General features: G+C 46.1%; 1 protein-coding gene across 8 annotated transcripts in view; it reads left to right on the top strand.

The window, feature by feature from the left end:
* WWC1 (WW and C2 domain containing 1) overlaps positions 1-21,233 on the top strand; it is a 151,975-nt gene that overhangs the window by 68,318 nt on the left and 62,424 nt on the right. For 6 of the 8 annotated variants that reach the window (XM_087867817.1, XM_045792064.2, XM_045792066.2 and 3 more), the window contains exons 2-3: positions 1,654-1,763; positions 12,665-12,868. In XM_087867817.1, coding sequence (XP_087723943.1) covers positions 1,654-1,763; positions 12,665-12,868 — 314 coding nt within the window. Of the gene's footprint in view, positions 1-1,653; positions 1,764-12,664; positions 12,869-12,898; positions 19,824-21,233 lie in introns of those variants that run through there. The other 2 variants (XM_045792068.2, XM_045792069.2) reach the window with 2 other exon arrangements.

Genomic DNA, 21,233 nt, shown 5'->3' with positions numbered 1-21,233 from the left:
GTTTAGGTGAGGTGCCCTGGGTGGCTCAGTCGGTTAGGTGTCTGACTCTTGATTTCAGCTCAGGTCACGATCTCAGGGTCATGAGATCGAGCCCCGTGTCAGGCTCTGTACTGGGAGTGGAGCCTGCTTGAGGTTCTCCCTCTCCCTCTCCCTCTCCCTCTCCCTCTCCCTCTGTGCCTATATCCCCTCCCCCCGCCCACGTCTCTAAAAAAAAAAAAAAAAAAAATACTGAAGCTCAGAGAGATTAACTAAGTTGCCAAACCCACACAGCCAATATAGTGATGCTTACTGTATCCTTATTTGACAGAGCTGAGTCTGTTGAATATCCTGGATACCTCTGGCCTCATCCTCATCGCCTCCCACAATATAGCAGTAAATTACTGACTAACAGAAGCTTTTGGATTCTCCATTGATTCAGTCAGGAGGTATTGTTCACAACCTACCTGACTTGGGTATATGGTGGCATGTGAACTCGCCGCATCCTGTCCAGCAGGAGCTCTTTCAGTGTTTCTCCCCACCCTCACCCCCCGGATATTTTGCTTTCAGCCTGACTTGGAGTGGGTATAGGAGAGGAGACCGCACAGTATAAGAGAGAGGGTAGTTAGTTTCCAGAGGCCTGGAGGGAAGGTTTTCATCAGAACTCCTAGACCCCATCCAGCCCTCTTCCTGTCCCGTTGTACCTCAGCTTGCCACTCTATCCAAAGAGTGATGAAACAGAGCCTTCTGGTGTTCCAGGATTGGGAGGGGGTGGGAGCACCCAGGAGAGGGAGAACATCCGCATATGTATTTTAAGCAGAGTCAGCAATGGGAGATACCGGAGGGGCTTTCCGGAGGGGCCCCTCCGGCTGACTGGCTGTATATCTAGGTTGGTGGCTCCCTGCACTCTGGCTACAATGCTTGACCGATGGCTTGTGCTATTTTCCGGGCTTGACAGCCCTTAGTTCATTTAGCTGGATGATTTATCTGTCTGACTTAGCCTCCCAGTGGGTGATTACCACCATTGCACACAGAAATGGGAACTTAGAGGGTGGTTATTACTAAAAAGATCAGTTTGGCCTGGATTGTCTAGGGAAGGACAGTGGTGGGTGTAGGCATTTGGGGAACCTGTTCAGGAGGCAAATAAATACTTCTTTTGGCCAAATTCATAGCGTAGAACATCTGCTATTCTAGATACTGCTGTAAGCCAGCTTTCCAGAGGGCAAGTGGGCATGTCAAACAAGGGATAGAGCCAGAATGAAGACTTGCGGGGGGGGGGGCAAGTGAGTTGCAGATGAAGAAGCCAGCGAGTGGTGGAGTCTGAGTCCAGAAGCAAGAGTTGACCTTTGAACCCTTTTCCGCAAACCCGTCAGAGATGCAGAAACAGGCCCAAAGAAGAAAGATGACTTGCTCAAATCATTCCCAAATTAGTGGCAAAGTTGGGACTGGAATGCAGATTCCCTGCCTCCCTCCTGGGTGATCGAATCCTGCGGCTGCAGCCAGGCACTCACCTTCCCAGGACAACGGGGGCCGTGGGGACAGCAGAGCCGGGGTCAGTGCAATGTCTGTGGCTCTGCTGGGCCAGCCCAGAGGAGCAGGGAGGCTGAGAGAAGCAATGAGTCGCAGGGCCTTGGGGACTGTGGGCTGATGGAGTCTGTTTCTCCTCTCCCTTGCCAGGTACACCAAACCGCTCACCTTTGCTGACTGCATTAGTGATGAGTTGCCGCTAGGATGGGAAGAGGCGTATGACCCACAGGTTGGAGATTACTTCATAGACCACAACACCAGTAAGTTCCTGGCCAGCCTCCCTTCCCCATCCTGCACCCCATCCCTCTACCTCCACACCCACCCCCCGAGTCTGAAAGAGCTGCCGGCAGAGGCTCTTGAAGCCAGATTGTGTTTTGTTTTATACAGAGTTAGATAGAGATGTCGATGTGGTTATAGATAGATAATGTATGCTCGTACAAAATAACCATTTAGAAGGGTTTTAAATAGAATCTAAAACTCCCCCCTCACAACCCAGCTCCCCAATTTCACAGAAGCAGCCACTGCTAATAATTTCTTATGTATCATTCCAGAAATGTTCCAATTGTATGTTTGTATGTGCATATATTCTTTTGTTTTTTAAATATATCTCAATGTTTTGTGCATACAGACCTTTTCCCCGTCAGGCAGATGTGTCATTGTCCTTGCCAGGCCATTTTGGAGCAGCCAGAGCCCAGCGTGTCGCTAGCAGCATGCGCACATGTGTGTCCGTACTGGGTTGGCATCAGTGTGTGTCCCCAGCCCATCCTACTGGTCAGCCCACCCTCACTTTGTGTCCGTGATCCAAGTATCCCGACCCAGAGTACAGATTCCTAGTGTCTTTGTCTCTGGGTCTATGATGGAGGGTTAGATTGAGAAAGGGACAAGCATATTGTCTGGCAGGTGGAGGAACCCACGTCACGGTCCCCCCGCCAGGGGGAGTTGATGTATATTTGGGCTTCATCCTTTGTATGCCTTCCTGGCCAGGACTATTTCCTGTCCTCTGAAATTTGCTGCCTAATTTGTCCAATGCCTGTCTCACTCTCTTCAACCTTTTTTTTTTTTTTTAAATAATTTTTATTTTGTTATATTAGTCACCATACAGTGCATCCCCAGTTTTTGATGCAATGTTCCATGATTCATTATTTGCGTATAACACCCAGTGCACTATGCAATATGTGCCCTCCTTAATACCCATTACCGCCTGTCCCAATCCCCCACCCCTCTCCCCTCTGAAGCCCTCAGTTTGTTTCCCAGCGTCTCTTCAACCTTCTGAAGTGTAGGATTCCCTTTGTCCTTTCAGGCCAGAGGAGAATGGATTGAAATGGGATGTGCTTGGCCAAGCCTGAAGGCTGAGACTAGGGTAGGAAATCCTAATAGCCCCTGAGTACTGAACATACGTTCTATGCCATGTGCTCAGCGAGGCACCTGATAGGTATCATCTCATTTAATCCTCCTAGCTCCCCTGTAGGGTGTTGGGATGATTATCCCCATCTTATAAATGGAACTTAGAAGTCGTAACTGGCTGCTTGACACTCAGAGCTAAAACTCGCTAAAGCTGGGATTTGAACTGGTGCTAGGGAGCTGAGTTGTGCTCCCCCATTCATTTCTTCCCCAGGTTTTCACTAGCACCCGGCCTTGCTCTGTTGTGCTCCTCATCACTCAGTGGTATAACCATTTGCCTGTTGTAAAGCAGGACAGTATCTAATTCATTGCTCCAGTCCCAGGCCTGTGCTTGATAAGCACATAGTAGGTGTGCACTTGACCTTTGTTAAATAGGAAAGGGCATACGTGCATGAATTCACGACTAAATGGATGAATGAGCGGACTTTGTCGAGTAGTTTCTGAGAGACAGCTAATGGCATTAATTGCTTTGCTGGGGGTAGCAGAGGTTTTTATTAGCACTCATGATTGCATGCTGGATAATGAGAAGTAAATATGCCTAATTGAGTGTGCACGGGGAATGAGCTTAATGCTTGGAGGGCTGCACAGTATGCTGGGTTAAACACTGATGTACAGGGACCCTAACCAGTCCTCTCCTTGTGTCTAATTGCTGAGTTCATCCCCCTCATTAAAGTCTGATGGCGAGAGCAGGATTTTAAGGTGCTTCTGGGAGTTGCTGGAGAAATAGAAGGGAGGAAGGAGTAGCAGGCAGTGGCAGAGTTTATTCTTGAGGGAACGAGGGCAGAAATGGGGTGTATGGGCAGGTGAGTAAATGGGGGCCACCATAGGAAGAATTCTGATAGTTTTACCAGCTCTCAGGCTACTGGGCGCCTTTTGCTTTGAAGTTGTTCTCCTTGGATGGAGGACATCACCTCTGCAGATGGAACCAGTGATCCAGGTGGTGTGAGCGTGACCCTCGAGGTCCAGGCATTCAGAGCCATGGACTCGGACCAGTCCTCCATGTGTGTATTGTTCATGGACTGAAATTACCTTCTTCAGTTATAGACCCAGTAGAACTGAACAAGTTAAATCTACCATCCAGCATTCATTCATTCAACAAATATTCACTGACCACCTGTAATGTTCCAGGCAGTGTTCTCACAACTCGGGATATGTGAGAGTTGCAAAATGGCAACGAGTCTTGCCCTTACAGAGCTTTCACATTAGCAGAAAAGCCAAAAAATAAGTAACGCAAGCAGATTATATGGCATATTGATCAATTGCAGTATTACGGGAGAAAGAGAAAGCAGAGTGGGGGCTGAGGCATGCATTTGAGGATGGCGGGGAAGGCCAGTGGTCATGGTCTTCGGAAAGAAGACCTGGTTGAGAAAATGAGATTTCGAGCTAAGACTTGAGGGAAATTTCAGGTAGAGGATTGATAGAGCTAGAACTCTGAGGTATGGTTATGTTTGCTCAGGGATGGCAAGGAGGCAGGTGTGCGCATGGCAGAGTGAGTGAGAAAGCCAGGAGAAGGACATCAGGCCAGAGCGTGGCAGGGCATAGATAGAGTGGTGGTCTGCCTTCAGGGCGCTAGCTTTTGTTCCATGTGCGATGAGAGCCATTGGAGAATTTTAAGCAGAGGAGTGGCATGATCTGCTTTATGTCTTAAAAGGGCCACTCTGGCTGCTTTGCTGAGAATAGACCTTAGTGAGGCAAGGACAGAAGCAGAGAATCTTGTGAGAGAGAGAGATGATTGCAGTAGTCCAGGTAACAGAGGACAGTGCCCCAGACCAAGGCCATAGTGGTGGAGGTGGTAGAAAGTGGCCAATGTGGATGTATTTTCACGGTGGAGCCAGCAGGATTTCCTGGTAGACTGCATATGGAGCATGAAAGAAAGAGGAATGAATGATGCTTATGGGGCCTGAGCAACTGGCAGGATGGAATGTCATCAACTGAATGGAAAACACTAGAAGAGGACTGAGTTTGGGAAGGAAAACAAGTGGGTTTAGGCATATCGAGTCTTCCATGCCTGTTACACATCTAAGATGTTGCTGGTCAGTTTGATAAAGGAATCTGGAGTTTGGAAAGAGATCTGGGCCAAAGATAGTTATTTGGGAGTTGCTGGTAGTATTTAACGACATGAAACTAGCTGAGATCATCAAAGGAGTAAGTCAAAGACAAAGACGAGGACCAAGGAATGAGCTTTGAGGTCCTCAGACAGTAAGGGGATGCAGAGAAGAGAAAAACCAGTAGTAACTCTGAGGAGTGAGCAGGAAGGAGGGAGGAAAACCAGGCTGTCTTGGCAGCCACGTGAAGGAAGCACTTCAAGGAGAGAGTCCTGAGTCCTGTTGGATGCTTCTGATGGGTCAGGTACCAAGAAGACTGAGATAGACCCAACTTGGGAGGGCAGCTTTAGACAAGGACTCGGGGCAGGAGCCTCCCACCACAGTGAGTCTGAAAGAAGTTGGAGGAATGGGGAGCAGCAAATATAGACAACTCTTTTCCAAGATACAACGCATTTCATTATATCAGTACTCCCATTGACTGTTCATATCCATCGTGAATAGATGGTTTTAATCAGTGATCAAGTTGTACATTCTACTCTTTTCTACTGTTTTCTCTTCGTGCTATGAGTATTTGAGAGATGCCACATAGTGTTCATATTTGTCATTTTAAAAAAATATTTATTTGAGAGAGAGAGGGTGCACACAAGTGGGGGGAGGGGCACGGAGAGGGGGAGAGAGAATCCTGAAGCACAGTCGTTGCTGAGCACAGAGCTGGACACGGGGCTCAATCCCACAACCCTGAAATCACAACCCTGAGATCATGACCTTAGCTGAAACCAAGAGTGGGATGCTTAATGGACTGCGCCACCCAGGTGCCCCCATATTTGTCATTTTAAAGGCATCAAACAGATGTAGTGATATATGTTAACACATGAAACAAATGCACAGTAATTGCCCCCATTGCTGACCTTTTGTGTTCTTTCCATTTATTTGTTATAAATCAATAACACCAGAGGGAGAATCTTTATTCATATTGCTTCTCTCTTTTGTGATAATTTCCTTTATATTTTCAAATATAGGATCACTAAGTGAAAGGTTATTAACACTTTTGAGACTTCTGGTCCATATTCCTAGATTGACAAGTATTTCTAGAAAATTGTAGCAATCTGTATTGCCACAGGCAGCAAGGGTACTGTTTTCCTCATACCTTGATTAGTATGGGGCTATATTCATCTTGATTTTTTGATAAATTAATCATAGGTTGAAACTGTTACCTCACTGCTTTTCATTTGCACAGTAGCAAGGTTGGGCATTCTCCAGATGTTCGGCTGTTTTTAAGACGATTGTTGTTAAAGCCCTTGGAGAATACAATAGTGTTAGCCACGTGGGTGGGTGGGTGGTGTGTGTAGAAAGTGGGTGTGTGGTGTGTAGAGGCGGTGGGGCATGGAATGTGTGCAGAGCTCGTGAGTGTGGAGAACGTGTGTGGAATGTGTTTGTAGGTTGAGGTTTGGAGCATGAGGGAGGATAGAGAAGGGGTTCTCAATCATGGTTTCACTCAGTCAGCTAAATGTTTGTTGGCAGTAGCTGCCTCCTGGGGAGGGGGACATGAGAGGGAAGAAGATGGGGAATGATGTTTTGTGTATCTAAGGTTGTAACCTGCTGAATGATTAAACTGTGTCCATGTATAGCTTTAATAAAAACGAGAACTAAAAATTAGCTAACCTAGGTGATTTCAAAGATCATGCCTGAGTGTAAAGTTATCTGTTTGGGTGTGATGGACTTCAGGAGGGGGAGTAGCAGCAGAAGAGGTTGGGCCTGGGAGGACCCCCTCAGAGTATAATTTATTCAGGACTAACAGCTATTAACACAGTTCCATAGAACCCCCTGGGAGCTTTTGAAAAGCCCAGTCTCCTAAAGGACAGTCTTTTCAACAGTTGCTGGTACAACTCGTCCACATGGAAAAAAGTACACCTCCGCTTCTGTCCCTGCCTCACACCATACATAAAAATAAATTCGAATTGGCCATAAAGGGGAAAACTAGAAAAGAACTAGAAGAAAACAGGAGGAAAATCTTCAAGATTTTAAGGTAGGCAAAGATTTTTTTTGGACAAGACCCAAAAAACACTAACTATAAGAGAAAAAAGTGATAAATGGAGCTTCATCAAATTTACACCTGTTGTGTTCAAAAGACACCATTAAGAAGCTGAAAAGGCAAGCCACAGATATGGAAAAAAGTATTTACAATACTTAGATCTGACAAAGGACCCATAACAAGAATATATAAAGAATTCTTATATCTTACAACTTAATAGTAAGAAGCCCAGCAACCCAATAAAAAATATAAGCAAGAGATTTAAAAAGGCACTTCACTAAAGACATTTAGATGGCCAATAAACGCATAAAAGTATGCTTTCATCATCAGTCCTTAGAGAAACGCAAAGTAAAACTACAGGGCGGTACCACCACATACCCACTGTAATGACTAAAATGAAACAGATTAACAATGCCAGTGGTTGGCAAGGAGGTGGAAGAACTGGAACTCTAATACTAGTGGTGAGAATGTAGATCAGAACAAACATTTTGGAAAATGATTTGCCAGGTTCTTATAAAATTCAATATATGCTTACCATGCCACCCAGCAATTCCACTGCTGGATAGTTTTACCTCGGAGAAATGCAAACAGATGCCCATACAAAGACTTGGGCATGCATGTTCAGTAAAGCTTTTCATAATAATCCCAAACTAGAGGGGCACCTGGGTGGCTCAGTCAGTTAAGCACCCACCTCTTGATTTTGGCTCAGGTCATGAACTCAAGCCCTGCATCAGGCTCCATGCTCAGCAGGGAGTCTGCTTGAGAATTTTCTCTCTCTCCCTCTCCTTCTGCCCCCTCCTCCCGCTTGGGTGTGCGTGCTTTCTCTCTCTCTCTCAAATAAATAAATCTTTTTTAAAAAAATCCCAAACTAGAAACACCCTAGAATTTTATCAAAAAGTGAATTACGATAAGTTCACACAATAGAATATTACTCAGCAGGGCACCTGGGTGTCTTAGTTGGTTAAGCATCTGCCTTTGGCTCAGGTCATGATCCCACGGTCCTGGGCTCAAGCCCCACGTCCGGCTCCCTGCTCAGTGGAGAGCCTGCTTCTCCCTGTCCTCCCCTCTTGCTGCTGTCTGTGCTCTCTTTCGCTATCTCTGTCTCTCAAATAAATAAAACCTTTTTTTTTTTTTTAAGATTTTATTTATTTGACAAAGACACAGCGAGAGAGGGAACACAAGCAGGGGGAGTGGGAGAGGGAGAAGCAGGCTTCCCTCTGAGCAGGGAGCCCGATGAGGGGCTCGATCCCAGGACCCTGGGATCATGACCTGAGCCGAAGACAGACGCTTAACAACTGAGCCACCCAGGTGCCCCATCGAATAAATAAAATCTTAAAAAAACAAAAAACAAAACCCCCAGAATATTTATTTAGCAATAACAAGAAACAGGTCACTGATAAGAACAACATAAATGAGTCTCAAAGCCTTCTGCTGAGCATGGGAAGCAAGGCCCAGAGAGCACACACTGTATGGTCCATTGATAGCAAGTTCTAAACAAGCAGAAGTGGAGGGAGGAGGTGGGTATGGGGGACTGGGAAAAAAGAGTACAGGGATTGTTAGGGTAAAGGGAATGTTTTACACGTTGATTCAAACAGTGGTTTATGGTGTCCGCATTTGGCAAAGCGTATTGAACTCTACACACTTCAAATGCACTTCATTGTATTTAAATTATGCCTTAGTAAAGTCGATGGAAGCAATATACCGATGCCCACTTCATACTGCAGACCAATTAAATAGACTCTCTGGGGTAATTCCAACGTGCAGCCAGGCTGAAACCAGTATTCTGATGTGGGGTCGTGTGTTGTTTATGTGTGCGTTCATCTATCTGTAAAAGAGAGCCAGCCTTCAGTTAAGGCTCTCCCGATCGTTTATAGTCCAAGGCGTAGGGGCTCGGCCGCAGGGCGGGCGCCGGAGGGAGGGTTCCTCCGGGTGTGCTGGAGCTGCTTGTCCAGGGCCCCGCGTTTCCGGGAGCCTTCTGGTGGGTGCTCAGCGCCACGCCCTCCAGTCTGGCCGGCCGGCTTCAGTGACCGCTCAGCCCGTCTGTGTTGGCACCTCTGAGAGGGTGGCTTTCACCTTTGGTGACACATTGGAATTATTTGGGGAGCTTTGCAAATCACCATTGACTCAATCCCACCCCAGGAAGCCTGATCTAAAACCTGGGCGTCAGGAGTGTTAAAATATCCCCAAGTGATTCTAATGTCGCAGTCAGGGCTTCTCAGGCACGTATCAGAGTCACCTGGGGAAGCTTTCACAGCTCTCAGTGCCTGGGTCCCACTCCTAGAAATTCTGATGTTAATGAGTGTTCTGGGGCAGAGTTCAGGCTTTTTTTGTGTTTTGTAGCCCCTCAGCTGATTCTAATACACTGCCAGGACCCAAGATTACTGGGTGAACACTTTTTTTAAAGCAGTGTTTCTGAGAATCTGGGGGAAAAGGCACTTTTCATGTCTCACAAACTTCGTGCTGTTTGTGAGAATAAAAATTGGTACAACCTTTCAGATGGTAATTTGGTTGAATGTGTCTCCTAAAATTAAAAAAAGAAAAAAATATATATATATCCCCTCCAACCCAGTAGTCCCTCTATTAAGAAATATATCCAGAGTTAATCACACAAGTTATAAAATATTTTTTTTTAAAGATTTTTGTTTTATTTATTTGACAGAGAGACAGCCAGAGAGAGAGGGAACACAAGCAGGGGGAGTGGGAGAGGAAGGAGCAGGCTGCCAGCACAGGAGCCCGATATGGGGCTCGATCCCAGAACGCCGGGATCACGCCCCGAGCCAAAGGCAGACGCTTAATGACTGCGCCACCCAGGCGCCCCATAAAATATGTTTTTAACCATTGTCACTGCAGTATTGATCGTGGTAGCAAAAGAACTGAAAACAATCCAAATGTTTCCCAGTAGTGGTCTGGGAAACCACTAACACGCTACCGTAAATAAAGCTTAACCGTACCGTAGAATACCGTGCAACCATTTAAATGGTCGAGGTAAATAAAAAAATAAAAAATAAAAACAGTAATAAAACTAAAACAATGAATAAACAAAAAAGTTGAGTCGAATCTGCACCCACAAGGAAGGATGACATGATCTCTCATTTGCAAATGAAAGCGGATTACAGACTAGTAGACGTGACATGTGGCCATATTGCATTAAAAATAAATTAGTGCATATAGACACACACGTATAAACAGATTTATGAATAATCAGAGGCAGTATCTCTTAGTATGTGAGATTCCCAGCAGCAGTTACCTCTGAGGAGTAGGATTAAAGACGTAGAAACTCTCACTTCTTATTTTATAAATTTGCAATGGTGGAATTGTGAGATTTTCCTTTTTTGTATTTTTCAGTATTTTTCCCAAAAAATGTAAATTTTAAAAAGTGAACAAACTTTAGAAAACATCTCCAGCCTGGCCAGGACCAGCTGTTTCTTTTCTGTGGCTTCTGTCAGCTGGAGGTCTGAGGCTAGCGCTCGAGGGGCACTCGGGAGTCCCTGACTCTGAGGGAGTCCACATCTATGGATGGGACATGGCGGCCAGCTTTATAAATACTCCCCTTCTTAATCTTTTCTTGCAGATGTTCCTCCTCCTTTCTTGGTGGAAAGGTTGCAAAGCTTTTCTTATAAGAAGCAATCTTGTGGCTGCTGCCAGCAATCTTCAGACCTTGTTTTCTTTCCCAGAAAAAGGGAGGAGGAAGAGCTAAAGGAATGGCTTATTCATGGACAGTTCAAAAACTGGTCCCAGAAAATAGTTTGGGCTTACTCTCAACCATTGTGGGTTTACTTTACCTGGGCAGAAGTGCTTTACAGCTTCCTAGGAAGCAGGGAGGAGATTCAGAGAGGTTAAGCAGCCTCCCCATCGTAACACAACAATTACTGGCAGGGATGAAAAGTTGGCCCTGCTGCTTTTTTTTTTTTTTTTTAAGATTTTATTTATGTATTTATTTGAGAGAGAAAAGGAGAGAAAGCACGCAAGCAATGGGGAGGGGCAGACGGAGAGGGAGAGAGAGATTCTCAAGCAAACTCACGCTGAGCGCTGAACACAGAGCCCAGTGCAGGGCTCCATCTTACAACCAGAGATCAGACCTAAGCGGAAATCAAGAGTCAGTCGCTTAACTGAACCCCAGGCGTCCGGCCCTGCTGCTTCTGTGATCATTCTCCCTATCCCTTCTTGCTTTCATTGGAAATGCTCATTTGGTCCTACGCAGGAGGAATGAGAGCTATAGGGCCTACAGAAGGCAGCACAAGCTCAAATTCCCCAGGAGTCAGATCTGTGACACAAATGAATGAAGCAGACCAGCAGACCAATGGAGGCCTTGGGTCTGTGGCCGACTGTGGACTCAGCGTGGCCAGATCTTCTGAGAAACCAGAGATCAGGATTCTAATGTTTAAATCTCCCTATTTTCACATACTAGTAACCAACTCACAATTACTAAAACACTTTGGGTTAAGCAAAGCCTGTCTACTGGCTGGATTCACCACATGGCCACGATGGTACAGTTTCTGGTGTGTCACCCCCCCACAAACACACACACACCGAGCCCCACCCACCACCTGGGAGATGGCTGGAGGGTCGGCAGTTGATGGGCATTGATTCTTTGACATTGCTTTGACCTCTTGCATGTCTGCTCAGCTGCCAGCTGTCCCTTTTTTAAAATGTCTTTCTTTTGGGGTTTTGACTTTTTTTCCAAATGATCGCTGTACATATTTCCTTTATACGTAATTTTTTCGAAAAAGAATGAAGAAAAAATACCCTGCTACCCAGACATATCTATTGTCGATAACCTGCTAAGTTGTCTCCTAATCTTTTTGAGAATGTATGTATTATTTCAATTATCACAAAAATTATTTTTGCAGTTTTGCCCCCTGTACTTTCACTCATATGTCTAGGCCCCTTTCCACTTCATCCATATTTCTTTGAAGACACTATTTTTAGTGGCTGTAGCAGTGTGTTATGTAAAATACAGCAGACCTGTTTGGCCAGTTCTTTTCCATGTGACCTTGAGCAAGTTACTTGACCTGTGTCTAGATTTTCTCTTTTGAGTAGTAGGGGTCATCACGGAATCTGCTCTTTAGGGTTAGTATAAGGGTCGAAGGGGTAAAGAGATGTAAAGTAGTTAGAACAGTGCTTAACATACAGTAAACGTGAAGTAAGTGCTAGTTATTATTTTTCGTCATTATTATTATACCGGTTTGGTACAAATGTATCTTTGCCTGACTATTTTATTACATTTAATAATAAATTGCTATGGAGGAATTACTGGTCAAAGGGGGTTTGCATTTTAAGGCTCTTAATTTGCATAGTCAGACCTTTTCTAAGTCTGTTCTAATTTACATTTCCAGCAGGGAATGGGGTCCCTATTTTTTCATAGCCTCTAAAATATTATTTTTCTTTACTCGACCAAAATAGATGACCTTAAGCATCTCTAATGTCCTTGAGCCTCTGTCTAGATTAGAGCTCAAACCTGGTCCTTCTCCTGGCTGTTCTGAGATGGCTAGACTTTGGGTATGGAAATTGATTCTGGTTTATTTTGTGTCACTGTTGTTTAATAGGTAAGTTTAACCCATCCGCTTCTATCGTGACTTTCTATTTCCTACGCTTTTTGATTTCCGGTGGTGGATTCCACAGGCCCCCGACCCAACCAGATATTTGTGAGGTGCTGACCCGGGGTGTCTGGGGTCTGTTGCAGAAACCACTCAGATCGAGGACCCCCGGGTACAATGGCGGCGGGAGCAGGAGCACATGCTGAAGGATTACCTGGTGGTGGCCCAGGAGGCGTTGAGCGCGCAGAAGGAAATCTACCAGGTGAAGCAGCAGCGCCTGGAGCTCGCGCAGCAGGAGTACCGGCAGCTGCATGCCGTCTGGGAGCACAAGCTGGGCTCCCAGGTCAGCTGTGAGTACCTCCCCCGCCCGCGCCCCTCCGGCACCTCTGCAGGCAGAGGGGAGTGGCTGCGCTCAGTCCCGCCTGGCTCGCCTCAGTGCTTCTCACCTCTGCCCCTTTTCTTCCGTCTCCGCTTGCTTCTCCTGCAAACCACCGTCCCCTCCGATGCCTTTCCTGCTCCTGCTTGGGCCTGGCGGTGACTCATGGGCCATTTTCATTCCATTCCTTCCATTCACTTGCAGTCATCTCTGACTACGGATCTCCTCACTGAAAGCCCTTCAAAGGCTAGGGGTGTGGGGAGTAGGGAGTTCATCCTTACCGGATGGAGTTTCAAGTTGGGCAGATGAAAAAGTTCTGGAGATGGGTGGTGGTGATGGTTGCACCACAGTATAAATGTACGTAATGCCCCTGAACTGGGCATTTAAAAATGATTAAAGTGGTGAATTTTATGTTATGTATATTTGACCACAATTTTTTTAAAAAAAATCCTTCAGTGGCTTCCTGCCGTTCCCTTCCACGGCCTCCCTGACCTTTGTGATCAGGCCCCTGCCGGCCATCCCCACTCGTCTTTTGCGGCCACTCCCTGCACCCCAGGCTCACTCACTAGGCTCCAGAGCCCCCCACTCTGCTCCCCGAGCCTGCCCTGCACCTTTCCGCCTTGGGGCTTCTGCTCGTGCTGCATCCCTGCTTAGAATGCTCCTCTGTCTGTGCATTTGCATAGCTGGCGCCCTCCTACCCTTCCAGTCTCACCCTTCTGGTCTCATTCTTCCTGTCATCTCTGAGAGGCTCGCTTCTGACAACTCCATCAACAGACTTCCTTCCCCAGCGTTAGCCTCTGTAATGGCTCTCTGTTTATTTTCTTCATAGCATGTGTCACAAGACATCTGCTTCCATGTCTGTCTCTGTTACCTCCACTGGCATATTAACTCCGCAAGGGCAGGGCTCCTATCTCCCCGGTTCACGCTGGTATCTCCAGGAGAACAGGCAGGTGGGGTCCCCTGTCCTTCATTTCCAGGGCAGTGCCAGGACAGGATCTCTTCAGGAGCCCACTCACCTTTTCCTGTGTGTTGGGGTTTTTTGTCTTTTACCACTACTTCTAATAACCAGTCCTTTCCCATGTTTATTGAGTGCTTGGTACATGTCAGTCCGAACATGCTGTTTCATTGAATCCCCATAACAATCCTGTGGGCAAGTGCAGTTAATATCCCCTGTCACAGATAAGGAAATAGGGCAGAGGGTCAATGACATGCCCAAGGTCTTAGAGCTGGCGAGGGGCAGCAGTACGTTGTAGACCCATTCCATCTGTCCCTCCAGCATTCTCACTGTGGGTCCAGGGGCCAGCATTAGGCCATGCTGTTACGGTGGCCATGGCTTGGCTGGGTCACTGGACACTTCTCCTGTGTAAAGCCCTCACTCTGAGAAGTTCAGTGCACTGGGGGGTGCCCAGTTACTCTCTTCCCCAGCCCTGCCCTTTTCCTTGGTGACTCAACCAAACGCCCAGCATCTCAGATTATAGAAAAGAACTGTATTATACTCATTAGCTTTTTCTGGGTCAAGTAATGTCCGAGAAACTGTCATGAGCATTTTAGCACTTAATCTGTTTTAGGCAGCTCAGGCTGCCAAAATCTCATAGACTAGGGGGCTTAAACAACAGAAATGTATTTTCCCATAGTTCTGGAGGCTTGAGGCCCAAGATCAGGGTGTCAGCATGGTCTGGTTGTCGTGAGAGCCCTCATCCCGGCTGGCAGATGGCTGTCTTCTCATTGTGTCCTCACATAGCAGAGAGACAGAGACAGCATGCTGTCTGGTGTCTCTTCTTGTACAGTCACTAACGCATCATGAAAGCCCCACCCTTGTGACCTCATCTAAACCTAATCACTTCCCAAAGGCCCATCTTCAACCACCATCCCTTTGGGGAGTTGAAGCTTCAACATATGGATTAGGGGGGAGAGGGCAGGGGACAGAATTCAGTCTATAGCATTATCCTTACCAAAGCCCTGGCAGGGAGATATTATTGTCCCTAGTGAAACTCAGGTTTGAAGAGGTAGGGTGATTTGTTTTTTCTCTCTGAAGTCCTGCAGTCTAAAAAGTTGGCAAGTGTGTATAAAAACAAAACTTCCTATTTTGGGGGACAGGATGCTTTTTACATGGACCCAAAGTATCACCCCATTTAACTAATTGGAGAGGATAAAGTGTATTTTCGCATGGAGAGAGCTGCAGCCAGCACCCTACCCAGGTGTAAAAGTAGCATCACCGTAAGGAGACGAACTGATATCACACGCCCTCTGATGTGGTACAGTAAGAACTTCACGGAGGATCCTTGACAAAAATGTGTACCATCCATCAAATCATTAAGACACAGCCAGACAGATCCATATTGTGGGCTATCCTACAGGATAATCAGCCCGGATCTTTGCAGGGAGAAAGAAACTGAAAAACCGGAAAGAAGGGAAACTATTCTAGACTTAGGAAAAAAAATAAAAGCTATGGAGGCATAAACCAATTTAAATGTCCGCACCCTGATTAGACCCTGGGTTGGGAGGGGGAGCAGCTCTAGAAGACGTCCTCAGGCATCGGGAAAATTGTCGTAAGTGTGGTCCTGCCGTGGCTGTGTAGGAGAGTGACCTTGTTTGGAACAATGCACGTGGCCTCCGGTCCGCAGCTTCATTTCAAAACAGCAGGAACAAAGAGAAACAACTATGCCATCAGTGTAAGTGAGCTGATCAGTAGCTGCTGATGACATGCTGGTGGCTTTGAGTACAGGATAGGCTTTCATTTTTGGTCACCGTTTTCTTTTTTTTCTTTCTTTCTTTTTTTTTTTTTTTTTTAAGATTTTATTTATTTATTTGAGAGAGAGAGAGAGCACAAGCAAGGGGAGAAGCAGAGGGAGAGGGAGAAGCAGTCTCCCCACTGAGCAGGGAGCCCAACTCAGGACTCGATCCCAAGACCCCAGGATCATGACCTGAGCTGAAGGCGGACACTTAGCCGACTGAGCCACCCAGGTGCCCCTGGTCACTGTTTTTAATAATCATTCGTTGAGGGCTTGCTACAAACCGGGTGTCCTACTGAAAGAACTGGAGTGGACGGAGGCATAGATAGAACAAATGTGGGAAAATGTTAAAAACTGGTGGATCTAGGTAAAGAAGGACATTAATATTATTCTTTCAAATTCTCTGTACATATAGTTTCCAAAATAAAAGGTCAGGGTGGGGAAAAGAGCCAAATGGGCAGGAATAATACATTCGCACAGAGAAGCCTGGTGGTGGGAGATGGTAGTTGTTGGGCTGTGAAGTCAGAAGGCCTGGGTTCGAATCTCCATTCCACTGTTACTCTGTCCTCTTAGGGAACATACTTCACATCTCTTTACATCTGAGATTCCTTTTGTTTAAATATGAAATGTTAATAGTCCCCTTCTCTCCTGGGTCCATGTCAGAGTTTCTCAACCTCGGTACTGCTGACATTTGGGGCCAGATAAATCTTCATTGTAGGGGCTGTCCTGTATATTGTGGGATATTTAGCAGCACTTCAAGTCTCTAACCAGTAGATGCTAGTGGTACCCCTCTGCCCCAGGTTGTAGCAACCAGAAATATCTCCAGACATTGCCAAATGTACTCTAGGGGGGTGCAGAATTTCCCCAGTCGAAACCAATGGTATAGGTAAAACAATACCCTTAGAACATGTTAATGGCTCAATATTCTTCTTGGCAGGAAATACTTTACATAATATTTTGAGAGTGTGGACTCGAGCTGGACTGCCTGGGCTCAAATCCAGGATATGCAGCTTACTAGCCATGTAACCTTGCCCAAGTTATGCCACTCCTCTCTGCCTCAAATTTTTCATCTATAAAATTGACGTAATAATGGTATCACCTTCATTGAGGTTTATAGGACTTAAATTCATTAACAGATATAAAGTACTTGGAATAGTACTTGTCATATTTAAGCTCTCAATAAATAATAACAATTATTTGATATCATTAATTCATTGGCATTGAAATGACAAAAAAATTTTAATAGACCTATTTATTCTAGACAATAAGAATAAATACATGATCAGTGGTAGGAAGTAGTGATGCAGTTCTATCATATGACTCTTGGATACTCCCAAGAGCTCCATCAAGTCCAAAGGCACCACTGATTTGAATGTTAAAGAACTATCATCTGAAGTGACTAGGGTCATCCCAGGTAAGTAGATCTGAGATCCAAAGCAGCCAGGAATTGGGGTGTCCCCAGCCTAAGCATCCCAGTTAAAGTCCCATGACTTTCTTTGGGTTTTACAAGCCAGATCTGCCTTCCAAGTCAAGCTCTGCAACATGTTGATAGACTGGTGAGATCACATGCCTTGCTTCTCACTCAGGTGGCCTGCCCGGGCTTGTGAGAGTTTTGCCACCTGGCCTTGGCTGCAGTAGGGCCTGGCCACAGGTGGGGCCCTGCCCATGGGATGGAGACTTTGTTGTCACCTCTAGTGCAGTCTCTAGCTCCATGGAGAAGGAGAAGAGAACTAGCATTTCATGTGTGCCTGTTATATTCCTGCAGGGCAATATGATGGGCACTCCACATATGTTATTTCAAGTAACCTTCCCCCTCTGAACAATCCTACAAGATACTATCATTCCCATTTTACAGATCAGAAAACTGAGGCCCGGGGAGGGGAAGGAGCTTCTCCAAGGTCACACTGGTAAAAAGTGGCAGAGCTAGCCTTTATACCCAGGAGTATCTGACCTCAAAAACACTCTCTTAATACAAATCAGCCAGTTGAATTCTTAGGTTCTTGTATTATATTTGGGTCCCCTGTCCTCTGAAAGATGAGAACTCAGGATAACCGGTTTTTTGGGACCTCATCATGTTCCTTCCTCTCTCAAGGCCTTGGTCTCCCATGTGAAAAAGAAATCATTGGGAACCTAGCAGTTTAAAATGCCAGTTGAACCACCCACCTGATCTCACTAACTCCTGAAACAAAGGAAATACCAGATCAGAGATTTTTTTTAAGGAGTACATGCACAAAGACAGGGAGACCTGGAGAAAAAAAGAGGAACAATAAGATGTGGAAGCTGGAAATTAGATGGGCAGGTGACAACCTATCTGATAGACCCGAGAAAAGAGAATACGAGCCAATCGTGAGGAAAACCGGCATTCTGGTCTACACAGATCACTGGCAAAAGCCGTGGGAATTGGAGGCCACGGCTGTCTGGGAGTGCAATTGAAGTGAGGAGGGCCTCAAATAAAGAGGATTGGATGAAATCTGTTTTAAGAGAAGGACTACCAGATCTCCTCCCCAAAGTGCTTCAGCCCATCCCCAACCTGGCGAAAGACTGGAGAGTTTTTTGGTTTTTTCCCAAAAGAATAAAGAATCTCTGTACTACGGGATACAAGGCAAGTTCAAAGCTGGGGTGAACCACACTGAAAACAGAGTGAGAAGTGAACATGGACACCCAGAATTTGAGACCCCAGTTCACATGTACCACTTGGCTCCCCAGAATGGTGCCAGGCTCTTACCGCCAGGCTGGACAGTAGCAGAAGCTGGGGAATCTGACCAGATAAGAGATGTGAAGACGTTGAAGGTTTCTGGATGAAACAATCCAGCCAAATCATGTACCACATAACCCACGCTTAACAAACTCCACTCCAGTCTACTTTTGGGGCCCCACTCTTAAATGTGAGCAGACAGCTGAGATTCCAGACATCCAAGGAAAGCCTCTGGCATGAAAAGTAGAGATGAAAACAAACACATGGTATTGGGGGGGGGTGTGCTTGGAGGGACCAGGGAGTCTGCATGAAGAAGAAAACCTCAAGGGAATCTACACACCCATGAAACAAGAACAGAATGCTACATTTTATAGAAAGGAACGTTCAGAGAACACAAAAGAGCCTTTAGAAATTAAAATACAATAGCAGAAATTTAAAATCCGTAGGAAGACTGGAAGGTAAGACGGAAGAAATCTTCTAAAAAGCCGAGCAAAAATAGAACGAGATGGAAAATGAGAGAAAAAAAAAAAAATAGAGCACCAGGCCAGAAAAATGTATCAGAGTAATAAAAGTTTCAGAGACAGCAGAGGAAACAGGAGAAGGAGCATCGGGTAAAATAATTTCAGAAAAATTTCCCAGAACGGATGGAGGAGGGTTTTCAGGTTGAAAGGGCTCTCCGTGAGCACAATGCGTGAAAGTCAGCTCACACCAAGACATACCGTGGTGCGACTTCAAACATGGAGCCATCCGAGATCCTGGAAGCTTTCGGAGAGAAAAACCAGGTCACACAAAAATTACCGGGACTCAGAATAGCTCAACAGTAACACTGGAAGCCTAGAAGACAATGCAGCCATGCCTAAAAAATTTTTAAGGAAAATCACTTCCGACCCAGAATTCTATATCCAGCAAAACTACCTTTAATCAACTATAGGGTAGAACAAAGATATTTTTAGACAGGCACGATTTCAGAACTTTCTTTCCTTTGTGGCCTCCTTCTTGGGCTGCTGCTGGTGTTCTACTGAAACAGCTGGTAGGAGGGGAAGACGTGGCATTAGGAAAGAGAAGCAGGGTGAGGAGGGCGTCTCAGGGTGCCAGCAGGGCAGGGAGGGCGACCAGCTCACGTGCCCAGGCCAGGCAGTGCCAAAAAGTGGAACCAGGCAGCAAGCTGACCGGCCACCTGGACCCTGGGAGGGGAGGCGCAGATAACCGGCAGAGCGTGGGGTGGAATCTGTGAGAAGTTTGTAGAAAGTGAGCGAGCATCAAAATGACAATTATTAACTCTAGGAAAAACAAACCCCCAAAAATGTGCTGGAAAGGAAAAGTAAGCAAAGTCAGGGGCATGCCTCTGGCCCAAGGAGTGTTTACAAAGTAAAAGCAATGCGAACCCTGAAGTTGCTTTCACCTAGACTGTGCTGTCTGGGAGGATGGGGAGCCAGGAGTGGGGCGCGGCATCGGGGCTGCAGAAGGGAGGGAAGCTAAACCCCTGCCCTCCAGAGAGAGAAGTAAGTAAATAATGCCTAGAACAAAAATACCTTGTTGCTTTTTGATAACCAAGAAATTAGCTGAACACATTGAAATGACTCCCTTTTGGGGAAGGAGATATGGGATAGGGACCTGTGGAATGTTCTTTTAAAGCAAACCTTGTACTGTGTTGGCCTGTTAAACTGGTGTTCGTATGTAACTTGAATAAAAGCGTAACAGTTAAAAACTAAAAAGGTGGGCACTTAAAGTCAGACTTTAAGGTCCCGTTCAAATATAAAATTCCTTTGGTGGAGGAGTAGTGAGAGGATAGGGGTGCAAGGGGAGAGAGGTTGATGACCTGTTTCTTGATTGCAGTGCTGATTAGTAGAGTGTTGCCTTCCCCCCCCCCTTTCTTTTGCCCCTAGTGCAAGAAGGTGATTTTATTAAACCACAGGGACCTGTGGGAACTCAGGTGTGTTTCTTTGGTGAAAATTCATCAAGCCGTACACATGATTTGTGCACCTTTCAACATGTATTTTTTTAGATAAAATGTTTACTTAAAAAATAATAACAGGCCACATCCCAGCCGCTTTGGGGTACAAATAGTGCAATTTGCAGTGGTACTCCAGAGCATAAGAATTAAAGCTCCCAGTGGCCCAGTTGGTGGCAGTCTTTTTTTTTCCGAGTTACCTTCCCTCCAAGATTTTTGAGCACGCGCAAGGACCACCTCCACATTCTGCAGGTCAGTGCAGGGTGGCGTTGTCTGTCCCCACAGCCATGCTGTCCCTGGTAGGCTGAGGTCTTGCAGTTTTTTATGTGCTTTCCCCATGCTGCTGCTTCCACGATCACCTTTACAGTTCCCCGCAGTGTCGACTCAAGTCCAGCCGCACAGCCTGATAGAGTACTCAGCAGGATGGGGTGCTCACAGAATGGACACACCCCCCCTTGAGCTGTCCCCATCTTCCTCCCCATTGACTCTCTTCACCATGTTTTTACAAGTGATCAGTGGGTAACAAATATTAACGACCTTAAAATTTTGTTGAAAACTGCCTGTCTGGGGAATGTGGCTTTAATCACTGCCTCCAGCTATGTATCCAGCCAAGTCCCACCCTGAAATCCCTAAGTCCAGCACACACCGGGGAAGTAGAATGCAGGATATGAAAGGTTCCAACTGGAGACAACACCCTGTATCTGAAGTCCCTGGCCCATGCTCACGAGGGGGACCACAAGGTTCCCGCCCCAACCCAGGTGCTCCTGTCACCCGTCTCTTGTGGTAAAAGCCAGCCTCCTCCTCCTCATCGTCATCATCACTGTAAACTGGGCAGAAATGCAACACTGCCTTTGGTGCAAAACATCTCTTCTGTTAGTATGCAGGACAGTTTTACTTCCCGTCTCCGAACTTTTCAGTGTTAATGTTTTAACCTTCCTCGTGCATGATCAGAAGGTCTGTT

This window comes from Ursus americanus, chromosome 15 (assembly GCF_024610735.1).
Source record: "Ursus americanus isolate L20-20 chromosome 15, mUrsAme1.1.p, whole genome shotgun sequence".
Lineage (NCBI taxonomy): Eukaryota > Metazoa > Chordata > Mammalia > Carnivora > Ursidae > Ursus > Ursus americanus.
The sequence above is the reverse complement of the archived record's forward strand: the minus strand, read 5'-3'. Positions and strand labels throughout refer to the sequence as shown.